The 25573-nt window shown below is 38.3% G+C and overlaps 1 protein-coding gene across 3 annotated transcripts in view; it reads left to right on the top strand.

The window, feature by feature from the left end:
- The window catches only part of LOC120081177 (DNA repair protein RAD50), a 43632-nt gene that overhangs the window by 14657 nt on the left and 3402 nt on the right, over positions 1 to 25573 (top strand). For all 3 annotated transcript variants that reach the window (XM_039035877.1, XM_039035871.1, XM_039035886.1), the window contains exons 7-20: positions 6776 to 6954; positions 7103 to 7273; positions 7416 to 7520; positions 7607 to 7714; positions 7823 to 8034; positions 8338 to 8430; positions 13717 to 13844; positions 14505 to 14619; positions 14715 to 14844; positions 21333 to 21542; positions 22552 to 22760; positions 22991 to 23192; positions 24385 to 24554; positions 24632 to 24956. In XM_039035877.1, coding sequence (XP_038891805.1) covers positions 6776 to 6954; positions 7103 to 7273; positions 7416 to 7520; positions 7607 to 7714; positions 7823 to 8034; positions 8338 to 8430; positions 13717 to 13844; positions 14505 to 14619; positions 14715 to 14844; positions 21333 to 21542; positions 22552 to 22760; positions 22991 to 23192; positions 24385 to 24554; positions 24632 to 24956 — 2357 coding nt within the window. The remainder of the gene's footprint in view (positions 1 to 6775; positions 6955 to 7102; positions 7274 to 7415; positions 7521 to 7606; positions 7715 to 7822; positions 8035 to 8337; positions 8431 to 13716; positions 13845 to 14504; positions 14620 to 14714; positions 14845 to 21332; positions 21543 to 22551; positions 22761 to 22990; positions 23193 to 24384; positions 24555 to 24631; positions 24957 to 25573) is intronic.

The raw sequence follows: 25573 nt of genomic DNA, 5'->3' as shown, positions 1-25573 counted from the left end.
CACCATGATCGACTATCTGTGTATCAGAAATTTCAGTAGTATCCTCCACATCATCATTAGCAAGAATCATTTTATTCTCTGCAGTTTCCCTTTCTGTCACTCTTTTAGTATTACTGCTTCCTTCTCCCTTGTCTTGCCTGTCTTCATCAGTCTCCATACATACATCAACATCATTAATTTCAAGAATATACGTACCTGGACCTGATGGCGGGTCTGACTCCTGCATTGGAGCCGACAGTTTTGGTTCGACAGGTGACATTGCTTCCTTCCTGAGATTCTTCCTATAGTAAGTTTTCCAAGGAACTTGGTTGGTAGGAAGGACCAGACTGTCATGCTCAGAACTAGGTTTAGACAGTTTGAATGGAAGCTGATTCTAAGGGAATAGCATAAGATGACCAGTTAGTCTCTTCATTCATGTTCTCCCCCTGAAGATGACTAACAGGGAAAAACGACTGATCCTCGAGGAAGGCGACATCCATGGAGACATAGTACTTACGAGATGACGGGTGATAGCACTTATATCCACGTTAATGGAGTGGATATCCAACAAAAACACACTTCTGAGCACGAGGAGTTAATTTTGTGCGGTTTGGACCATGGGAGTGAACAAAAACAACACAACCAAAAACCCGAAGAGGAACATCAGAGATCAATTGAGGAGTTGGAAAGGACACTTTAAACAATTCTAAAGGAGTATGAAGATTAAGAATACGAGAAGGCATCCGATTAATGAGATGGGCAGCAGTGAGAACTGCATCTTCCTATAGGTATGACGGAAGAGTGGCAGATAACATAAGAGACTGGGCTATTTCAACCAGATGACGATTTTTACGCTCAGCTACTCCATTTTGTTGCGGAGTGTATGCACACGATCTCTGGTGGACAATACCCTTAGAAACAAGAAAATCCCTGAAGGAGGTATTGAAAAATTCTCACCCATTATCACTTCGTAAAATCCCAATCTTTGTTTTAAACTGAGTTTCGACAGTTGTATAAAATTGTTGAAAAATAGATGACACTTCAGATTTGTCAGTAAGAAGGAAAACCCAGGTAAGGCGGGTGTGATCATCTATAAAAGTGACAAACCACCGTTTTCTAGTGGAAGTAGTAACTGGTGAGGAACCCCATACATCATTGTGAACAAGGGAAAAAGGACTCGAGGGTTTGTAAGGCTGAGACCGGAAAGAAACACGATTTTTCTCGGCACGAATACACATCACAATTTAAAGAAGAAGTATTAACATTGCGAAATAAATGCGGAAATAAATACTTCATATATTGAAAATTAGGATGTCCTAAACGGAAATGCCACAACATAAAGTCATTTTCAGAAGCAGAGAAATTTAAAGACATAAACCCAGTTTGATGATCATCTCTAGAGGAAGCTTCTTCAGAAAGGAAGTATAGTCCCCTATCGTGCCAGGCAGTGCCAATCGTCATCCTCGATTTCAGATCCTGAAATAAAACGGAATCAGGTGAGAAAATTGCCTTACACTTCAAATCTCTTGTTATTTTACTGACAGACAACAGATTATACGATATTTTAGGCACATGTAAGGTATCAAGTAGAATTAAACCGTCAAACGGAGAGATATGGCTTTTCCCCGCAACAGGGGCAAAAGACCCGTCTGTAATGCGAATACGCTCATTACCAACACTTGAGTTATATGACATAAACAATTCTGAAGAACTTGTAAGATGATCTGTGGCCCCTGAGTCCACAATCCATGGTTTTTTACCATTCATACTAATCAGGCCAAAGGAAGGGAAATTACCTGATTGTGCAATTGCACTCACCCCAACCGTACCCAAGTTGTGTTTACTGTCAATGGAAGATTGCTTCCGAGTCTGTTCATCTACTGAGTCACTTACCAGGGCACGACTAGTATTAGATTTGTCTCATGACTGTCGTCGCCTGCTGTTTGGGGGCTTCCCGTGCAATTTCCAATACTGATCCTTTGTGTGTCAGAGCTTTTTACAATGTTCACACACAGGTGGAGGTTTTTTATCGCCATCAGCACTGGACGACTTTGCAACAAAGGCAACTGCGTCAGTTGTAGGAATGGAATTATTCATAGCACACGATCGATCCTCTTCAAGCCGTATTTCGAAGCAGACTTCTCTAAGTGAAGGAGTCGGGTGTTGGCCCATTATTCGACTATGGACACCATCGAATTTAGGATTCAATCCAGCCAAGAACACGTAAACACGATCTGCCTTTTCGATTTTCAAGTATTGTGCCCCATCTTGTGCACAGTTCCAGACAATCTCTCGACACAAGTCCATTTTTTGCCATAGCATTGACAGTTTGTTAAAATAAGATGTAGCGTCCATGGATCCTTGTTTGCATTCATGGACCTGTTTGTGGAGCGTATATAGTCGAGAGGCATTCTGTCTTTTTGAGTACAAATCTTGCGCTGCCTCCCAGATATCCTTGGCGGTTGCAACATATAATAATGGTCTCTCTATTTGAGGCTCCATACTATTCACCAAAACCGAGCGTAACAGTGAGTCTTCTCCTTTCCAGATTCGTTTCTGTGGATCGTCAGGTGCTGGTTTTGGAATTTCCCCTGTCAGATACCCAAATTTGTGACACCCTTCCAGGGCCATTTGGATTGATTGGGACCAAGAGAAATAATTCTGGCCATTTAATTTTTCCCCTACAAGAAGTCCTGCAGAATTACCTATTGAACCAAATAAATAAGAAATATTCGGCAGAACAGGAAACGAGTTTACCGGGTTCTCTGAATAAATTGGTTGAACAGGATTGGGATTTGCGCCAAACATTGTATCCAAATTTGAAATCTGTTGTTGCAGATAAGCCAACCGTTGTCTCACATCGTCTGGGTAATGGGTCGAACCACAAGCGGCTGGAACCGGGTTTGCTACTTTCTGCTGAAACGACATCACCGGCTGGAAGGCAGTCGCCGGCTGGACGGAGGTCGAAGGCAACCTTGAAGAACCCAGCCGACCGGACAACTCGAGATGATCGCCGGTAGGCTGGCTCGCCGTTGGGTAGTAGATCGATGGCTGAAACCCACTCTGTCGGTCGAGCATGTTTGATGCGGACGGTCGATCGACTCCAGTAGTGAAGGTGTCAGACGCGCGGTCGATCTCCATTGTGTTCTTGTTTGGCATAGCTCGCTGGAAGTCGACCAGATCTGAGGCAAGCTGGCCGATCGGCGCGACCCCAACCAACGAAGATATCTGAGGCGGTGTGGCGGACTCCGATGGCACAAACGCCAACACCCTATCACCTGGAACAATCGGATTGGTATGTCTGCAGTCTACTCGTCCGTCGATCGAAACTTCTGTCTGATGCGGCGGCTCCCACGGACTCTCCATCGACTGCTTTTGGACGGTTGAAAGTAACCGCGGTAAGGCTGCTTGAAAACATTCTTTTACAGCCGCTTGAATCGCCGTCTTCATGTTAAAACTTGAATTTCCATATTCAGAAGATGACTGTGCTTGATTCTCTTCCATAGCGGTTGGGGTTTCGTCATCTCGCTCTGATACCATGTTAAAAGTAAAAGCGTAGAGAAGAGAATAACACACAGTTACGTGGAAACCTTAGTACAGGGAGAAAAACCACGATATAGAGACTTTTCTTATTATTTTTAATCTGATACACTGAATACACAGGGACACACTGTATAAATAGACAGTAATAAACCTTAGGGGTCTACGCAATTACATAAATGCCCCTAGGTTAATAACTCTATTTTCAACTGATATAAGTGCTATCACCCGTCCTCTCGTAAGTACTATGTCTCAATGGATGTCACCTTCCTCGAAGATCAGTCGTTTTTCCTTGTTAGTCATCTTCAGGGGGAGAACATGAGTGAAGAGACTAACTGGTCATCCTATGCTATTCCCTTAGAATCAACTTCCATTCAAACCTTGTCTAAACCTAGTTCTGAGCATGACAGTCTGGTCCTTTCTACCAACCAAGTTCCTTGGAAAACTTACTATAGGAAGAATCTCAGGAAGGAAACAGTGTCACCTGTCGAGCCAAAACTGCCGGCTCTAGTACATGAGTCTAACCTGCCATCAGATCTAGGTATGTCCATTCCTGAAATTAATGATGTTGATGTATGTATGGAGACTGATGAATGCAGGCAAGACAAGGGAGACAAAAGTAGTAATACTGAAAAAATGGCAGAAGGGGAGACAGTAGAGAATGAAATGATTCTTGCTAATGATGGTGTAGAAGAAGTCTCTGATACACAGATAGTTGATCATGGAGAGGAGCCTGGAGAGGTGAAAGAACATGATGCATCGCTTGATCTGCCTATAGCTCTGAGGAAAGGCACTCGTTTATGTACTAAATATCCTACGCATAGTTACATGACGTATAGTAATCTGGCAACCGAGTTCAAAGCATTCACTACTAGTTTGGACGCTGAGGCGGTTCCAAATGACATAAGTGTTGCAATGAAAAAACCAGAATGGTGGTCTGCTGTTATGGAAGAAATGAGAGCGCTCGAGAAGAATAGAACTTGGGAACAGGCAGCTTTGCCTGAAGGGCACAAGACAGTTGGATGTAAATGGATGTTTACTATAAAATACAAGTCAGATGGGATGATTGACCGGTACAAGGCTAGATTTGTTGCAAGAGGATTTACTCAGACCTATGAAGTAGATTATTCTAAAACTTTTTCTCCTGTAGCCAAACTTAACACTATCCGAGTGCTCTTGTCTGTTGCTGTAAATAAGGATTGGTCCCTAAACCAGCTTGATGTTAAAAATGCCTTTTTGAATGGGGAACTTGAAGAGGAAGTCTATATGAGTCCTCCTCCTGGGTTCGAGAGTCAATTAAAAAACAAGGTGTGTAGATTGAGGAAGTCGTTATACGGATTGAAACAGTCTCCAAGGGCCTGGTTTGATAGGTTCACAACCTTTGTAAAAGCACAGGGGTATGTTTAGGGGCATTCTGATCACACTCTTTTTATAAAAAGATCAACATCAGGGAAGATAGCTCTCTTATTGTCTATGTTGATGACATTGTTTTATCTGGGGATGATGAAGCAGAGATCATGAGATTCAAAATAGAGATGGCTCGAGAATTTGAAATTAAAGACCTCGGGAAGCTAAGATACTTTTTGGGAATGGAAGTGGCTCGCTCAAAAGAAGGTATATCAGTCTCTCAACAAAAATATACTCTGGACTTACTAAAGGAAACATGCATGACTGGGTGTAAACCTGTTGACACACCAGTAGAGTATAATGCGAAGCTCAGTGATAAGAATGATAGAGTTCCTGTTAATAAAGAAAGATGTCAATGATTAGTTGGGAAGTTGATCTACTTGTCTCACACAAGACCTGATATTTCTTATTCAGTAGGTGTTGTCAGTCAATTTATGCAAGCTCCATGTGAGGATCATATGACAGTAGTTGATCGTATCCTTCGATACTTGAAAGGAACCCCTGACAAAGGTCTAATGTTCATAAAGACCGAAAAACGATCTGTTGAAGCTTACACTGATTCTGACTGGGCAAGGTCTGTTGTTGATAGAAAATCAATGTCTGGGTACTGTACGTTTGTCTGGGGTAATCTTGTCACCTGGAGAAGTAAGAAACAAGGAGTTGTTGCTAGAAGTAGTGCTGAGGCTGAGTATAGGGCCATGAGTCTAGGGACTTGTGGAGAAATTTGGTTGAAGAAAGTACTATCAGATCTCCAGCAAGATAATGAGCTTCCGATAAAACTGTTTTGGGACAATAAAGCTGCCATCAATATTGCAAATAACCGGTTCAACACGATAGAACTAAACACGTAGAGATAGACAGACATTTCATTAAGGAGAGGTTGGACAGTGGAAACATATGCATCCCCTATATTCCTTCAAATCAACAAGTTGCTGATGTATTTACAAAAGGGTTACTGAGACAAAGCTTTGATTATTGTGTAAGCAAGTTGGGCCTTGTCGATATTTATGCTCCAGCTCGAGGGGGAGTGTTGAAAATATGGTTATTAACCTAGGGGCGTTTATGTAATTGTGTAGACCCCTAGGGTTTCCTACTGTCTATTTATACAGTGTGTCCCTATGTATTTAGTGTATCAGATTAAAAATAATAAGAAAAGTCTCTATATCGTGGTTTTTCTCCCCGTACTAGGGTTTCCACGTAATTGTGTGTTATTCTCTTCTCTACGCTTTTACTTTTAACAAAAGCCAGTGGCGCTAGGGTTCTTGATCGGCTGCTATTGAGGATGTATTTGCAGCAATCAAAGATACTCACCAACGGCGGTTTGAATGGATGTATTTGCAGCGATCGAAGATACTGGCCAACGGTGGTCTGAATGGCAGTGGCAGCGGTGGCAGTCAAAGGCTCCGTTAGTGGTTGTGGTGGAAGCGGTGTTGGTGCAGCACTAAGGTTATCTTGCACCGGTTGGTTTTTGCCGATGGCGGTTTGGGTTTTGTCACCATACTCTGATACCATTGTTAAGAGAGAGGAAAAGAGAAGGAGGAGACACAAGGTTTACGTGGAAAACCCTAGAACGGGGAGAAAAAACCACGATAGATAGTTTCCGTTTTATTAATTTTTCATCATGTGAGAGATACAAGAGGATTCTTATTTATAGGCTCCAACAAGCCTAAATACAAAAAAGGAAAGAAAAGATAGGGTAAAGTAAATAACTATAATATCTCCGAGACTATAAACAATCAACTAACTCCCTTATTTCCGACAATTTTTATCTTTCTCACTATGGTCTTCAGTCTGTTGATTTTTCTTTGTTGTGGGGTTTCCTTCTCATTGACTTTTCTCCCTTTCGTAGACACTGATGAAGAATTGAAGGAATGGAAAACCAAGTTTGAAGAAAGAATTGCTATTTTGGAGTCTAAGGTAAGCAAGTTGGAGAGGGAGATGAATGACATGGAGACAAAAAGTTCCTTTCTTAAGCAGACAATTAATGAATATATATGGGAGATTAGCAAGCTTCAAACAGAAGCTGAGGTCAGTCATCTTTGCCCAAAATTTTAACAATTTTGTCCCCGCTTTTTATCGCCAAAAAGGATGGGTATACATTGCCTTCAAATGTAGAAGGTGATGCCTCAGTACTTTTGAAACCAATATCTGCTATTGTTTAAACTTTTGACTCCAGGTGCACATGTCATTGAAGAATGAACGTGATTCTACTATTGAAGAACTTTTTGCAAGACATCATCTTGGTTCTGTGCCAAATGCTCCTTTCAGTGACGAAGTTGCATCTAACCTAACCAATAGGATAAAATCAAGACTAGTGGACCTTGACAAGGATATGCAAGATAAAAGGGTAACTTTCTTGCTTTCAATTGACTTTATATTATCTATGCTGGGGAATAGTTTAGTATAGAAACTGTTTGTATCTGTTTTTTTTCCCTCTCCTCAAAAGCCTTTTCTCGAGAACCAATATACTAAGGGAGATGGAATTGCAGCTTTCAAATGATGTTGAACTTAAGACAGCCTGGGATTGTTACATGGATGCAAATGATCGATGGAAAAATATCGAGGCCCAAAAACATGCTAAGGTGGACATTAAAGTAAGTATGAAATGATGTTGAAACTTCAAAAAAGAAAAAAATGTTTCAACTGTATGTTGTTTATTCTATTAACTGACCTTATGCAGAGAGGAATCATGAAAAGAATTGAAGAGAAGGAGAGCGAGCGTGATTCATTCGAACTTCAAATTTCTCATGTCGATCTTTCTCACATTGATGAAAGAGAAAAAAACATGGTAGGTAGTAGTTGTCCTACTTCATATTTTTTAAAAATTGGAGTTGCATAGTCTTTTTTGGAGGGGATGGAGATGATGCATATGGACATCATCTCTTGGTTATTGCAGCAAATTGAGGTTGAGAGAAAGACAAACCAGCTTGCTGAAAGAGAATTTGAATCAACAATACGTCAAAAGCAAAGTGATCTATATGGCATTGAGCAGAAAATTAAGGCTGTTAACAGAGAGAAGGACATAATGGCTGGTGACTCTGAGGACAGGGTAAAACTTGCTCTCAAGAAAGCGGAGTTAGATAATCATAAAAAGAAGCATAGAAAGATGTAAGTGAAATCTCTCTTTCTGGCTTATGTTTCATGGCATGTCAGCTTCTAACCAAGGGTAATGGTGAAAGTCTGAGGATGAAACCAAGTTGGAGTTTAAAAATTCAAATCTTGGACTAATTTTGTGGGATACTGTGAATCTCATACATTGCATGATTGTCAAAGTGTTATAGGCCAGTGGTATCACTATTTATAGCCCTGGTGAACATCGAGTGTTTGGGAGTTTCTGCATAAATAAGTTTTGTCAGCTTCAATTGCAGATATTTATGTTTTTTGCTTCTCTCTCAATACTTGTTTCTTCAGAATTGACGAGTACAAGGACAAAATTAGAGCAGTGCTGAAGGGGAGATTTCCTCCAGAGAAGGATTTGAAGAAAGAAATCACTCAAGCGCTCAGGTTCTTCTAGTTCTAGCCTAAATACCTTTCTGCTATCTATTTGAAGTATAATTCTAGTGTTGAATGCTTGCTGGGACCAATGCTATCACATACACAATATTTGTTGACAATTATTTTCTTTACCCCAACTGATGAACTGGTGTTACAAGAGAGCTATCAAACCTGTTAAGATAAAGAACAGTGGAACAATATAGACCGTATCTATAAATAAGGATCACGTGGGGCATGAAATTTGTTCCATTTCATATCTATCCCACTACATTCTATGTCATCGTTTTTGCTTGGAATGCATTTTATGAAGATAGTTTTCTTTACACATTGTTTACAGCTCGCGGATGGAGTTGCTATGTTGTAATGTGTCTATTGTTTTGTTGTGTTATACTTGGAAAGAATTATGTTCTTAATCTTGCATAAATATGTTACACACGCGCGCATTTAATTCTCTCTTGCAAACACATAATATCCATCTTGGTAGAATATTTAGGTTACATATAAATTGGAGGAATGGAAATATTAATCTCCTTTTTCTCTTATTAAATATGTGCAAATTAGGTCTTCTGATATAGGAGAAAGACCTTTTACAAATATGGAAAGAATAAAGACAATAAAGGAAAAATAAATATTCATATACAAATATAGAAATTCCAACACTCCCAAGCTAGTTTGAAGATGTCTTCCATAGTTAGCTTGTCAATGAATCTGTCAAATTGTTTCTTTGGAAGGTCTTTAGTTAGCACATCATTGTTCCTGCTTCAATTTTTTCTTTAATAAAATGCTTATCAACCTTTATATTTTGTTCTATCATTTAGAACTGGATTATGGGCAACAGAAATTGCAACTTTATTGTCACAATAAATCTATATAGGCATAGTCAAAGAAATCTTCAATTCTTCAAGTATCTTTTTGATCCATATGCCCTCACAAATTCCATGAGCCAAGGCTCTAAACTCTGCTTCAACACTATTTCTGGCCACCACATTTTGTTTTTTACTTTTCCAGGTAACCAAATTTCCTCCAACGAAGGAACAATAACCAGAGGTAGATCTTCTATCTGTAGTACTTCCAGCCTAATCTGCATTAGTGTAGACTTTTATTTGGAAGTGCTTATTCCTTTTGAATAGAATACCTTTTCCAGGAGACCCTTTCAAATATCTCAAAATTCTGTAGGCAGCTTCAAAATAAGTTGGTCTAGGAGCATGCATAAACTGACTAACCATGGTCACAACAAATACAATATTAGGATGTGTATGAGACAGATAAATTAATCTACCAACAAACCTCTAATATCGTTCCTTGTCCTTTATTTCTTCTGCTTTTGCTGCTAGAAGCTTTATATTAGGTTCAATAGGAGTTTTTGCAACCTTACAACCAAGCAAGCCTGTTTCTTTAAGCAAGTCAAGGACATACTTTCTTTGGTTAACAAAGTTCCCTTTCTTTGATCTTGCAAATTCCATGCCTAGAAAATATTTTAACGTTCCCAAATCCTTCATTTGAAATTCACGAGCCAGTTTTTTCTTGTGATAAGCTAAGCCTGCTTCATCACCACCTATGAGAATAATATCATCTACATAAACAATCAAAATTGAGATCTTATTATTCTCTGAATGTTTATAAAATAATGTATGATCTGCTTGACTTTGAAGAAATCCATAACTGGACATAACTTTTCCAAAACGCTCAAACCAAGCACTTGATGACTGTTTAAGACCATAGAGAGATTTTTTTTTTAATTTGAAAATTTTACTACAGCCAAGCTCCTTCTCAAAGCCTGGTGGTAAGCTCATAAAGACCTCTTCCTTAAGGTCACCATTCAGAAAAGCATTTTTCACGTCAAGTTGGTAAAGTGGCCAATCTAAATTAACTGTAAGAGACAAAAAGACTCTAATAGAGTTAATTTTTGCAACAAGGTCAAATGTTTCCTGAAAATCAATTCCATATGTCTTAATGAATCCTTTAGCTACCAGTTTGGCTTTGTATCTTTCAACACTACCATTAGCATGACACTTCATGGTAAACACCCATTCACACCCCACTGGTTTCTTATTCTTAGGTAAATCTATTGTTTTTCAAGTTCCATTTTGTTTTAGAGCATTCATCTCCTCCATAACTGCTAATTTCCAATTTGGATGATCTAAAGCCGCATGCATATTCTTTGGAACAAACAAGTCATCAATCATGGATGTGAAAGATCTAAAATTTTGATATGTCATAAAGTTTGCAATAGGAGATTTGGTACAACTTCGAATACCTTTTCTAAGGGAAATGGGAACATCAAGATCAGACACTACTGGAAATGTAATTTGAGTAGTTGAAGGAGTAGGAATAGAAGAAGAATTACCAGTTTCAGTCGTCGGGGTCTCAGATTGGTCTTGTTAAGGATCAACTATCTTATCTGGGTTCTTTTGATTGAATTTTCTTCTGGTATAAAACCTAAACTCAGGCACTTGATTAATATGATCATTTTGTAGTATTTCTCCCTCTGATTGAGAAGCTTTTACACTTGGCATCATAGAACTAGTAACATCTGAATAATTAGGACTGGGCAAAGGAATACAAACATCCTAAAAATTTTCTTCCAAATTTGGTTTTTCCCCCTGAAGAGAATTTTGGGGAAATAGGATTGATTTTCTAGAAAAGACACATCCATACTCACGAACAGTTTTTTTTATTAGAGGATCAAAACATTTATAACCTTTTTTATTTGAAGAGTAACCCAACAAAATGCATTTAACAACCCTATGATCACGTTTGGACCGGAATTGATCAGGTATGTGAACATAAGTAGTACACCAAAACTTTGAGGGGTAATTCTGAATATATGTGGGATATTAGAAATTCTTTTTTAAGGCAGTCGATGGGAGTCTTAAAATTCAAGATCTTATTTTTTCTGAATATATGTGGGATGTTAGATATTTTGGAACTTGCATATATGTGGGATGTTAGATATTTTGGAACTTGCATAGAAAACATTATAGTACATGCCACTTCAAGTAAATGCCTATTTTTTCTTTCAACAATCCCATTTTGTTGGGGAGTATCTCGACATGTAGACGGATGAATAATACCTTTCTTTCAAAAATTCGCCAAAAAACTCATTAAAGTACTCATTTCCATTATCAGGGTGTAAAATGCTGATTTTGGTTTGAAACTGTGTTTCAATCATATTGTAAAAATGTTTAAAAATGTCTTTCACCTCAGATTATTATTATTATTATTATTTTTGCATTAAATAAATCCAAGATAAACGAGTATGATCATCAATAAAAGTAACAAACCATTCTTTTCCACTGAGTCGTAATTTTAGGACCCCAAACATTGGTATGAATTAAATAAAAAGGTTTCGAAGTCTTGTAAGGTTTTGGAAAACATGTGGACCGATGATTTTTGGCGAAAATGCAACTTTCACAATCAAAAGATGAACAATCAATTCCCTTAAATAAATTTTCAAATATTTGAGATCAGAAAAACTGGGATACCCTAGTCTATGATGCCACGATATAATTTGTTCTTTAACAGAAAGGGAACTGATACTACTAAGATCTTGAGTTATTTTATTACTAAAAGAGCCTTCATCAAAGTAGTAGAGACCATCAAACATCCTAGCACTCCCAATCATCCTCTCCAAATCCTGATCCTGAAAAATGCAATGAAATTCAAAGAATGTAACACAACAATTAGAATCTTTGGAAAGTTTAGCAATGGATAAAAGATTACAGACTAATTTTGGAACATGTAAGACAGATTGGAGAGATATTTTCAGTCAATTTATTAGTTCTTTTTCCTGCAACAGAAGAAAAACTACCATCAACAATTCTAAATATAATGGAGAGTACAAATTAAAAGAAGAAGAAGAACTAGTCATGTGATCTGAAGCTCCGAAATCAATAATCCATGGAGATGAATTTCTACACGAGAATGTCTTGGACCTGTGTGAGTCAAGAAACATATGAATTATTAGATGAAAAATTGGTGGTTGGCAGTTGTAGTGTTTGATGAATTTGCTCTTGTAACATGGTAGAAGATTTAACAAATAGTAGAAATCCACCCAAAAAGAAAGAGTTTTAAAACCAAATCATAGAAGCAACCCAAACCAGTTTGAACCAAACCAGGAGTGAACCAAACCAGAATTTGAACCAACCAAAAAATAAATTTTGAACTAGACCATAGGTGAACCAAACCAAGACCAAGCTAGACCAAATGTTGAACCAATTGTTGGATTGGACCAAACCAAATCAGGAGTTAACCAAACCGGAAGGTGAACTGGGCCAGAACAAAAAAAAAAACTACAGACACGATCGTGAGCAGCTACTTCGACGGGAGATAATGCGAGCAGTAGAGGACAACATGATCGTCGACTCGACAACAGAGGGCAAGGCACCGACGACGATGGCGGAAGACACGGACGACAATTTCGAAGGTGGAAAATCAGTCGAACACAAAACTCACGTCGAACACGTCTTCTTCCACTGGCAGCGTAGCGACGCGTCAACACAACAAGGGGTGGTGCCTGTTTTAAGGTGGACCAGCTGCGGTGGCGGCTATTCCAAGATTGATCTATAGGTCCATTAGGTTCCCCTAGTGAAGTTATCTCGAGATTGTTCGAAGTTGAGTGTGTTGTTTCACTTGGCAGCTAGGGTTCCAATGATGGTGATAATTAGGTGACGGCTAGGGGTTTTTGGAGGGCCACTACGATTTTATTGATGAGGAAGAAAAGATGCGGCGACTAGGGTTTCATGGTAGTAGTGTTAGCGGCTAGGATTTTGTTTAATAGCCAAGATTTACCCGCTTTGATACCATATAGAAATTGGAGGAATAGAAATATTAATCTCCTTTTTCTCTTATTAAATATGTGCAGATTAGGTCTTCTTATATAGGAGAAAGACCTTTTACAAATATGGAAAGAATAAAGACAATAAAGGAAAAATAAATATTCATATACAATATAGAAATTTCAACAGGTTGTGCATTAAAGCATTGGCCAAATGTATTGCCTTAGATCTCAAGAATATAATATTTGTACTTGTGATTATCTATCATTTACTGGCTTGGTCTCGTTCCCCCTTCTTTTCTTTAGCTTCTCGATTTGGGATGTTTCACAAATTCAGTCTCAGGAGAATTTTAAACACCAATCATCGGCTAACTTCTCGTCTTGGGGGGATTATGTTAGCATAAAAAAGTTTATTTTGTTGGGATGATTCAATAGAATGAGCTTTATATTCTTTGCAACAGGCATTACCTTACCTTCCTTTCAAAGAGCAAGCTTAATCTTCTTTTCTCCTATCTCAGGGGTGTTGGCATGGAGTATGATGACCTAAATTCTAAATCTCGTGAAGCTGAGAAGGATGTGAATATGTTGCAGATGAAAATACAGGAAGTTAATTGCAACCTTTCCAGATATCAAAAGGAAATGGAGTGTGAGTTTTCCTTCTGGCCAGTATTTTAGGAATGATCCATTCTTAAATTTTCTCTCTTCATTTATATTTTTAGATGTTTGTTATTGAATTGTTGTTATGAGAATGGTTTTTCTACTTTTCTTTTTAGTTCATCCTTATTTTAAGGTTGTTTTCTTTTTATGTTGGTTTCAACATGTTTCTTGTTGATGTAAAGGGAATTAGGGAAATAATGGTTAATCATTTTTATTCTCTTATCTGGACTATTATTCATTTTCAGTTTTCTTATAGGATTTTATTCTCTATAAATAGGAGTTTCCTCTCATGTAGTCTTTACACTTTGATTGATAATTAAAACTCATAAACTTGATTCTTGGAGGATTAAATCCTTAAGGCTACTTAGGCTACTTCATGAATATTTGAGCAACGCATCAAAGTAACCTGATAAAAGATAGTCCAAGTGTCTAATATTTGAAGAAAAAGACTCCCTTAAAGATGGCTTTTAAATTTACAGTTCTATGAATTAGAATTTTCAGCAAGTATTTGTGTTGCCTTTAGCATCACACACACACAACACCGCCCCCCCCACCCCCGCGCTTCCTCAATCTCACTAAATACCACCATTTTTGTCTATATAAGATTGTTTGATTGCAAACGTCATTTCCATCATTTGTTTCGGTGCAGCAAGAAAGAGATTTGTTGAATCCAAACTTCAGTCCTTGGATCCACACTCTTTTAGTGTTGATTTGTATCTCAAGGCCCTGGAAGGGGCTAAGGAGAAAAAAGATGTGCAGAAAAGGTTAAACTTCACGATGCTGCCATTTTGAGATTTTAATTTAATTTACCTTTTCTTTCCAATGATGATTCATAAGGTTTTTGGTGCATTATCTGCAGCAAGTACAATATTGCAGATGGTATGCGTCAAATGTTTGATCCATTTGAAAGAGTTGCCCGTGCTCATCATGTTTGCCCTTGTTGTGAGCGCCCCTTCACAGCAGAAGAAGAAGATGAATTTGTTAAAAAGGTCGAAATGCTGTTTCATTCAAACCCTCGATTATTTTTTCCACCTGATGCTCTTATGCTTTTCCTGCACATTTTTCCTATGATTTATTCTGCTCTGTCTTTAAGTACTTGTTCTTCTTTTTTCTTTTCTTTTCTTCTTTTTTTATTTATTTATTTATTTTTTTTATTTTTATGAAAAACATGTAACATAATTTCATTGATAGTATGAAATTACAAAAGGGCAAAAGATGCCGTGAGAAGTTACATGATGCTATTCCAATGTGTAATGAGAGAAGTAAGGTCGTAATCACAAAAGAGAGGGGTGAGTTTACACCAAGTTAAAGATGTATACAAAAGGTGATCAAAGAATTGAGGAAAATCCTTCATTTGTTTTTCAAATATGCGATGGTTATGTTCACTCCAAACAAGTCAAAAGAAGGCTTTGATGATGAAGGTCCATAGAATTGCTTTCTCATTCTTGAAGGGATGACCTATGAGCGTCAGATTCAAGAGAGTGGTTGGGTTGACGGGAAACACTATAGGATAATTGAGGTATGTGAGGATTTTCCCCCAAAAATCACCAGCAAAATCACAAAATACCAACATGCGCATAATGGTTTCACAGCTACGTGGCAAAGAACACACCAGTTAGGAGCAAACACGATCCATGGGCCGTTTTGATAAGGACGTCGGCTGTATTGATGTTTCCATGGCTGACTTCCCATTAAAAAAGCGGGACATTTTTTGGGATAAGGCCTTTCCAAATATTTTTATAAAGGGCAACGTTCATATCATTACCATTTGATGCAAGATGAGTTGAGAGAGATTTTGTGGTGAACTTGCCAAATTTATCCAGGGTCCATTTCCACGAATCCTTTACTATATGGCTGTTTGGTGGCGCAAGAAGAGTGGAGATCAGACCATTCAATAAGCTCACTATCAATGAGGTTTCTTTTAAGACCAAGGTCCCACGCTTCATAGCTATTGTTCCAGCATTGGGCTATTGTAGCCTATTTTTTCATTGAGAGAGCATAAAGTCTAGGAAAGGCGTCCTGGAGTGGTGTGGGGCCAACCTAAGTAACATTCCAAAAAGATGTACATTCCCTGTTGCCAACAATGTGAATTATATTATTGTGAATGAGATCGGTCTGCCTAGCAATGTACTTCCATGGACTTTTAGCCAATTGGAGCCAGCTGCTTTGTGGATGAAAGGGGAGGCCATATTTAGCATTGATTAGGATTTTCCAAAGGGCATCTTCCTCAATGTGATATCTCGAAATCCACTTGGCTATGAGACTCTTGTTTCTCTTTTTCAGATCAATTAAACTGAGGCCTATTTCAGTAGTGGGGAGTTATACCTTTTGCCAATTGATTGAGTGAACACCTCTTGTCTTCGAGTCCATTCTGAAGGAACTTTTTGTGCATCTTATCAATTTGTTCGGAAACTTTGGAGGGGATTTTGAAAAGAGAGAGGTAATAAGTAGGTAGGTTGCTAAGATTGGCTTGTAAAAGAGTGAGATGACCACCTTTGGAGATATATTTACCACGGCAACCATTAAGATGCATCGCAATCTTTTCAATGATAGGTTCCCAGAATGGAATAGAGAATGATTTGTTGTTGAGGGGTAAGCCAAGGTATGTCAAGGGCCAAGTGCCAACCTTGCAAGCTAAAGATGATGCCAAAGAATTAATAGCTCCCTCCTCAATATTAACACCTAAGAATTCAGATTTCGCGTGGTTTATACAGTGACTAGAAATTTGTTCAAATGACTGAATAATCTCAAATAGATTGACAAGCTTCTTGTTTTCCGATGAAGAGAATAAGATGGTATCATCAGCAAACTGCAAATGACTAATTTGTATGCCAGAGTTTCTGACAATAAAACCTTCAGTATGACCATTGTCTAACCCTTTTAGAAGCATACGACGCAGACAATCAACTACTAACTTGAATAAGAATAGATAAAGGGAATCCCCCTGTCTAAGGTCACGAGTAGCTTTGCCCTTAGGCTTTCCATTGATGATAATGGAGAAGTTTGCAGTTGAAAGGCAGCCCATAATCCATCTTCTCCATACCGAACCAAATCCTTTGGCTTTCATAATCTCATCCAAAAATTTCCAATCAACCATATTGAAGGCCTTTTCAATATCAAGTTTGATCACTACTTTTCTTTTAATGTTGGAGTAGAGGTCAATAAGTTCATTTGCTATCAAAGAGGCATCAGTGATCTATCTTCCCTCCACGAAAGCAAATTGATTCTTGGAGATTGTATGAGGGAGAACCTTCTTCAAATGTTTAGATGGGACCCTGACAATAACTTTGTATAAGCAAGTGGTAAGGCTTATCGGCCTGTAGTCTCCAACTTTCCTGGCATCGAACTGTTTTGCAATCAAACAAATATAAGTCTCGTGGAGATTGGTGTTGATAATAGACTTCTCAAAAAAAATCTTGGAACACTCTTTTAATGTCGTCTTTAAGGATGTTCCAATGCTTTTTAAAGAACTCAGAAGTATAGCCATCTGGTCCAGGAGACTTATAATTCCCCAACTCTAATATAGCACGCCAAATTTTCATCACCTCGAAGGGGGATTCCGATGATAGTGCCTATTAGATGGTAATAGGGTCCCAATTGCCAATGTATGGAAGAAATCTATTTCCCAGTAGTTTGGTATAGAGCTCACTGTAGAAACCCAAAAATTCTGTTTCAATATCGTTGTCGTTGATCAAGCTATGGCCTTGTCTAGACAAGAGTTCAACAATTGTGTTTTTCCTTTGATATGACATGTAACGATGGAAGAATTTGCTATTTTCATCCCTCTCTTTGGCCCATTTGAGCTTGCATTTTTGTTTTCAGCTGGTTTCTTCTAAAAAATATAGATTGGTCAATTCGGCTTTAATAATAACTCTCCTTTGCTGCCCCGATTGATCAAGTCCGTGTGATTCTTCAAAGTCATCTAATCTATTGAGTTCATTCAAGAGATCGATCTTTTTGTTTGTGTGCAGCTAAAAGTATCTTTGTTCCAATCTTTCAAGATTTGTTTAAGACTCTTAAGCTTTTGTATAAAACCATGGCCAGGCCATCCAGACATTTGATTGCAATGCCACCAATTTGCAACGGAGTGATGTTCCAACCACATTTTTTCAGATTTGAAGTAACTGGGATCCCATTTCTGAATGTCCAGAGAATTGGGAAGTGATCTGAGGTTGAACGAGGTAGTCGTTTAACAATACCACTTTTGAATTTGTCCATAGAATCTCCATAGATAAGAAACCGATCAATGAGAGTCATAATGGGGGGGGGGGAGTTTTGAAATTAGACCAAGTGTATTTGCCATTTAAAAGAGGGGGGCCGATTTTTTAGCAGTCCTCAATAAATTTGTTGAATTGATCCATACTGGTGGTCTTCAATTTTCCACTAGATTTCTCAAATGACCACCTGGTAACATTGAAGTCACCTCCAAGGATACAATGTTCATTGCAAATAAGTGATAAGTCAAACAATTCTTCCGGGGAAAATTGGTCGCTATGTAGATGGCCTTTGAAGGACTATATACTCTTGTAACCAAAAAAGAAAAGCCATCCATGAGAGGTGATTCGAATTGAAAGAGTTAAAGGTACCTTTGTATACATCATCAACATTGACAGAGTGATCGTTCCACATAATGATGATGGGGGGGGGGGGGGGGGGAAGTTTTGAATTAGACCAAGTGTATTTGCCATTTTTAAAGAGGGGGCCGATTTTTGAGCAGTCCTCAATTAATTTGTTGAATTGATCCATACTGGTGGTCTTCAATTTTCCACTAGATTTCTCAAATGACCACCTGGTAACATTGAAGTCACCTCCAAGGATACAATGGTCATTGCAAAATAAGTGATAAGTCAAACAACTTCGCTTCCGGGGAAAATGGTGCTATGTAGATGGCCTTTGAAGACTATATACTTCTTGTAACCAAAAAGAAAAGCCATCCATGAGGGTGATTCGATTGAAAGAGTAAAGGTTACCTTTGTATACATCATCAACATTGACAGAGTGATCGTTCCACATAATGATGATGCCTCCAGCCTTGTTTACCGCATCCAAAGATGCCCAAGCAATGTGTCTGGAGCTCCATATAGATTTTATTAAATAGGTCGGTCAATATTAGATTTTTTTGGTCTACTGTAAATTACGAAGGTGGCATTAGTTTTTGTGGGAAGATCCTTGATCAACGTTCTTTTTTTCCTCGAGCAGAGGCCTCGAACATTCCACGACAGGATAATCATTGTCGGCTAGGCAACCCTTCCAAAACAGGGGGCAGATCCTTGTTGTAGTTGACAAGAGAGAAAGTTTTTCAATTCTCTTTTTAGTCGGGTGGATTTGGGGTTGGATTTCCCGGTCTTTGACTTATCACTTATTTGCATGAACATTGTATCCTTGGAGGTGACTTCAATGTTACCAGGTGGTCATTTTGAGAAATCTAGTGGAAAACTGAAGACCACTAGTATGGATCAATTCAACAAATTTATTGAGGACTGATCAATTCAACAAATTAGACCAAGTGTATTTGCCATTTGAAAGAGGGGGGCCGATTTTTTAGCAGTCCTCAATAAATTTGTTGAATTGATCCATACTGGTGGTCTTCAGTTTTCCACTAGATTTCTCAAATGACCACCTGGTAACATTGAAGTCACCTCCAAGGATACAATGTTTCATTGCAAATAAGTGATAGTCAAACATTTCTTCCGGGGAAAATGGTCTATGTAGATGGCCTTTGAAGGACTATATACTCTTGTAACCAAAAAGAAAAGCCATCCATGAGGGTGATTCGAATTGAAAGAGTAAAGGTACCTTTGTATACATCATCAACCATTGACAGAGTGATCGTTCCATATAATGATGATGCTCCAGCCTTGTTTACCGCATCCAAAGATGCCCAAGCAATGTGTCTGGAGCTCCATTAGATTTTATAAATAGGCGGTCAATATTAGATTTTTTTGCGTCTACTGTAAAATTACGAAGGTGGGCATTAGTTTTGTTGGGAAGATCCTTGATCAACGTTCTTTTTTTCCTCGAGCAGAGGCCTCGAACATTCCACGACAGGATAATCATTGTCGCTGGGCGACCTCCAAAAACAGGGGGCAGATCCTTGTTGTAGTTGACAGAGGAGAAAAGGTTTTTCAATTCTCTTTTTAGTCGGGTGGATTTGGGGTTGGATTTCCTGGTCTTTTTGGATTTGCTTGGCAAAGTCGTAATACATAGTCCATTTTCCCACAACCATGGAGCGAGAGTGTGAAGACTCGGATGTAGCAAAGAATAAGTTCCCTTATCTATATTTGCATTAACGTAATAGCCTGGAGTGTTAGGGCCTTCAGTAAAGTGTGTGATTGGTAAACTTTCCGAGACTTCGAGCTGTTGTTCATCATCAAAGAAATCTATCGGAATGGACGAGAGAGGTGAAGTGGGATCAACCCTAGTGGAAATGGACTCGGTATAGGGGCTGCAGAACTGTTCTTCCGTGTCGGAGTGGGAGACTTCATTCAACGTATTAGTGGAGTGTCTCATACCTCTTAAGAGGATGGTTTGCTTTCCATTGATGATTACAGCCTTAGAAGATGGAATGGGTAAGGAAGTGAGCTTTGGAAATGGGGGATTGGTCAGGCTAATATTATTTGGGCTGGGTGGTTTCAGCAAAGTGGGTTTATCAATAAAAGGTGGATTGGGTATGGTGGGGTTTTTTTGGGTGAAGGTTGCTTTCCGAGGCCCAAATGTGAAGGCCCAATGAGGTAAGGTTTTGGGTTAGATGGGGAAGGCGAAATATCTGGTAGGTCAGTGGAGTTTTCAGGATTAGAGTTAGGTGAGGGGGTGGTCCATTGACCGATAGGTGAAGAAGCGAGGGGAGGTTTTTGGCTGGATGTAGGCTGTTGTCCGATGGGCAAAGCGACTGTGTCAGCGCTCTGTGGTGTTGGTGGCAGTGGAAGGACAACAGTAGGTATATTTTCAGACTGTACCCCACGTGTGGCCTTGGTAAACTTGCCACCATCCTTCCGATTTCTGTGGCACGTGTGCTTTGAGCTTCGATTGTCATGAACGTCGGCGATGAATCGGGCGTAGTAATCTGGCTGGAAAAAGGGATCAATGTCAACAATCAATGCCTTTGTTGATGAGGATGGCAGATGAATCGATGCTGGAAGGAAACCCAATCGGTTTTTGCTCACTTTGAGCCTTACTTCCATCATGTCCAGGCGGGAAAGGGTTTTCTTGGCGATGTGAACTAAACCACCACATGCTTGCCCGATATACTCGAAGTTATCCGTGCTCCATAAATCAATAGGGAGATTCCTCACTTTGGTACTTGTTCTTTTTTATTTTGGTATTTTTCTTTAATGTGAAATGTATCTAGTAGGAGAAAGTTCCTCACTTGAATGTTGCTTTAACTCAGCGAGCTATTTCTATTGGTTTAATGTGAAATGTATCTAGTACCGAAAGGCTCTTTAATTATTATTGGTTTTTGGTTCTTTTCTAATTTCAGCAAAGAGTGAAGGCTGCAAGTTCTGCAGAGCATATGAAAGTCCTTGCAGTGGAGTCTTCAACAGCTGATTCCCATTTTCAGCAACTGGATAAGCTCCGCATGGTTTTTGAAGAATATGTCAAACTTAGAAATGAAACAATTCCTAATGCAGAGAAAGAACTTCATCAGCTTAACGAAGAGCTGGATGAGAAGTCACAGGCCCTTGATGATGTAATTGCCATAACTCCTTTTATGTGCTATCTCTTTTTCTTCTTTTACTAAGGAAGAATACAAAAAACGGAAACACGACATTAGAATGCTGCTCTTATTTATTTATTTATTTTATTTTTTTAATTAAAAAAAATCTTCCTTCTAGTGTCGAGATTTGATTTTATGAAAGAGTCAAGTCCATGTTAGCGAACATGTCTAGGAAAGCCTCCTACTAAGAAGGTTTTTCGGTAGAAGGAGGTCTTTGTTATAGAATTAGTTTCCTCTTTTAGAGGAAACAAAATCTCATTAAGATCTTTGTCGTAGAATTAATTTCTTTTCTTACAGAGGGGAAACAGAATTTCATTAAGATCGTTGTCATAGGTATTTTTGTTTTTGTTGTTCTGTTCTGCTCTGCTCTGTTTGTTTGTTTGTTTTCTCTCTCTCTCTCTCTCTCTCTCTCTCTTTCATGTGTGTGGAAGGTTCCCAAGTGTGTAGGGACAAAGTCTTCTTTCAATTTGGTTGAATAGATTTCTCTGGAGTAACAGACAAATTCCTCCCTCAAATTGAACTAATGTCGATTTTCCTGTCAAGAGATAGATTCAGATGTAGTTGTTTCTTGTAGACTACACCTTCATCTTTAAGCCACTGAAATCAACTGTTTTTTTTTGTTGTGCACATAGTTCAGTTTCAGTAATATCTCTCGTATAGTTCGAAGAGATAGGCTACTAAGTCCACCACACCAGCAAAATATTAATTTTATTCTCCAGCAGCAGGGCCAATGTGGTAGTACATGGCTAGAATCCTTTGTGGAGATGTCAGATGAAGTAAAAAAACGAACAATGAAGTCGAAAATAATTCCTCATTAGGAAGGATGTACTTGCCTACAAACAGCCGAAGAACTGATTTTTCTAATAAACTGGGAGTAAATGTGTAGTTTTCTCTTTTCCTTTTCAACTTGAATATTAGAAAACGGTCTCTTTTTCTTATTAAAGATATTTACAAGTAGCATGATGTCTCTTTTTACCTGTAGGTGGTGGGTGTCTTAGCTCAAGTAAAGGCTGACCGGGACTCAGTTGAGAACTTGGTGCAACCTATTGACACTGCCGACAGGCTTTACCAAGAAATTCAAACTTGGCAAAAGCAAGTTGACGACTTGGTCTACAAGCTTGATTTTCGAGGGAAAGGTGTGAAAACATTGGAAGAAATTCAGTCAGAGCTGAATGCATTGCAAAACACCAAGTAACTAACTTATTTGATTTTATATATATTTCGTAAAGCCATACTTTACATTCTAGTTAAGAGTACGTGAAAATTTCATGTTTCCAATCTTTGCCTTTCCAGGGTCACTCCCGTTATTTGTTTACTCTTGAAGTCAACTACCAAGTGCTCTCTTATAGCTGATTTTTGGTTTTGTTTTGTTTTCTCTTCTATATATCTATAGAATAACCTCTTGTATCTTTTGGAAACAGAGATGGTTTACACAATGAACTAGAGAAGCTAAGGGATGAACAAAGATATATGGAAAATGATTTGGCCAACATTCAGATAAGGTGGCACACTCTAAGAGAGGAAAAAGTGAAAGCAGCTAATACTTTGCGTGATGTTAGGAAGGCAGAAGAAGAGTTGGACCGTCTGACTGAGGAAAAAGGTCAAGTTGATCTTGATGAAAAGGTAATTATTTTTTCTTGGTAGAAAACAATGAAAAATATAATAAGAAAAACAAATTTCAAAGGTAAAAGAGGTCAAGGAGTTCACTTATGTAATATATCGCAAAAAACTTGTCCATTCAAATGCGAGGTAAAAAATCGAAGTGTCATCTGCAGACTGTAAATGGCAGAGCATGATCTACTTGCTACCACTCAGAACCCTTGGAACACTTGTCTCTCATAGCAATAGTGAATAGAATGGCTGAGATCATCCCCAATGATAGTAAACAAGAATGGAGAAATCATATCCCCTCGTCTAATCCTTTTTTTAGCAAAGAATTTACTTCTCGGATGCCCATTAATTAAAATGGAGAAGTTACTATCCTTTCAAAAAAGAAAAAGGAAAAAAAGAAAAAAAAATCCTTTAAAAAAATGGAGAAGTTAGTATTAAATAAACAGCCTTTCATCCACCTCCTCCGTCTTTGGTCAAACCCTTTGAGCTTGAGAATCACATCAATATAGGCCCGTCAATCTTGTCATAAGCTTTTTCCAGATCAGGCTTCAAACGGAAACCCTTTTCTGTTAGGTTGCCACATAACAAGGAAACTCAACTCAAGAACAACAAAGAACATTAAAAGATTAAGTTATATTGCAATATCCAAAGAAGTAACTACAATATAACATAACCTTTCGAGAGGGCTATCTCTCTTCCTAGTTTCCATATGGAACTTCTTCAAAATGATCCACACCTTTGTCCCAACCCACTCCCTCTATTTATAACTAAAAGCCCTAACAAATTTACTAGCTATTTACTACTATGCCCCTATTAATAAATAATAACCACTAGTAATCCTGATATTTCCCAACTAGGGTCCTCACACCTTCTTCAAAACCTTACACTCACCCATTTTCTCATGCTTCTCGTTATATGTAACAAAATAAAATGTAAACTTAACAGGAAAATGCAAAGGTGAGTTTTATGCGACACTCTAACATGCCCTGGGCCAATGGTAAGACTCTGTTAAGTTGTAGAACAGAGGCACTTGAAATATCAATGCAAATAAAATGTCACGGTCATGGAGTATGATTATGATTGTTCTGAAAGTTTCTGATTGAAGATCATAATTTCTTTCTTCCTTTTTATGTTTTGATCTGGTCTGATTTTAACATTCCAGTGTTTCTAATCTTGTTTTAATGACGGCTTTCTGCACTTGCAGCATTTGACAGAAGCCCTTATCCCTTTGTCAAAGGAGAAAGATAAATTACTTAATGACTATAATGAACTAAAAGATAAACTTAATCGTGAATACGAGGAGCTGGGTGAGAAAAAGAGGAAATTTCAGCAGGAAGTTGAGACACTTCTTAGAACAACTTCTAAGATTAAAGAGTACGTTCATTGAGTTTTAGAGTGATCTCAAATGTTCTTTCATGCCTTCAAAGCTGATGTTTGGTTTTACCTTACAGGTATCTTGATTTAAAGAAAGGTGAGAGGCTGAAAGAACTGCAGGAAAAGAAGGCACAGGCTGAATCTCAACTTCAAGGTTGTGACAGTAGGAAGCAGGAGATATTGGCTGAATTAAACAAAAGCAAGGACTTAATGCGGAATCAAGATCAACTAAGAAGGAACATTGAGGATAACTTGAACTACCGGAAAACGAAGGCTGAAGTCGATGAACTTGCCCGTGATATTGAATCATTGGAAGAGCAAATTTTAAAGATTGGAGGGGTTTCAACTGTTGAGGCTGAAATAGGAAAACTGTCTCAGGAAAGAGAGAGGCTATTGTCTGAGGTTTCTCTATTCTTCTGCCTACAAATATGAAATCTTATTTTTCTTTTCCATCTAGGCTGTGCATCCAATTAATATATAGATGATACATGTTACATTGATACACACGACTTTAATATTTGGAATAACAGGACTTGTTGTCGTCATTGTCACTGGATAATTCTTTTAAACTGATCATTGTGGCGACTTTCTGAATTTGTTGTGAGGTGGGGTAAAAGGGAAAGGCCATATACTTCATGAGTTGGGGGAATGAGTAATGAGACTGAACTGCTTTGTGAATTGCATTTAAAAGAAGCAGAGGCTAACTTTTCTTGGGCTAGAGAGTTTTACTTTGCTTGAGCTAAGAGCAACGTTGGTCTGATAGAGATAGGATTCATTTGCCCATCAAAGACAGTCAATTCATCGGGTAGTTTTGTATCACTGAAGCTAAACCTTTGTTCTAACACCATTTATATATAAAGTTTCCAGTTAATATTTATGTTAGTTTATCTTGTGAATTATGATATTTTAATTTGAATTGTAAACCTTGATCTTTTCTACTGTTGCCTTGATCTTTTCTACTTTCACAAGTTTTCTCCCACTCATTACTCATTCGTTCATATATAGGTAGATGACATCCA

This window comes from Benincasa hispida, chromosome 1 (genome assembly GCF_009727055.1).
Source record: "Benincasa hispida cultivar B227 chromosome 1, ASM972705v1, whole genome shotgun sequence".
NCBI lineage: Eukaryota > Viridiplantae > Streptophyta > Magnoliopsida > Cucurbitales > Cucurbitaceae > Benincasa > Benincasa hispida.
The sequence above is the reverse complement of the archived record's forward strand: the minus strand, read 5'-3'. Positions and strand labels throughout refer to the sequence as shown.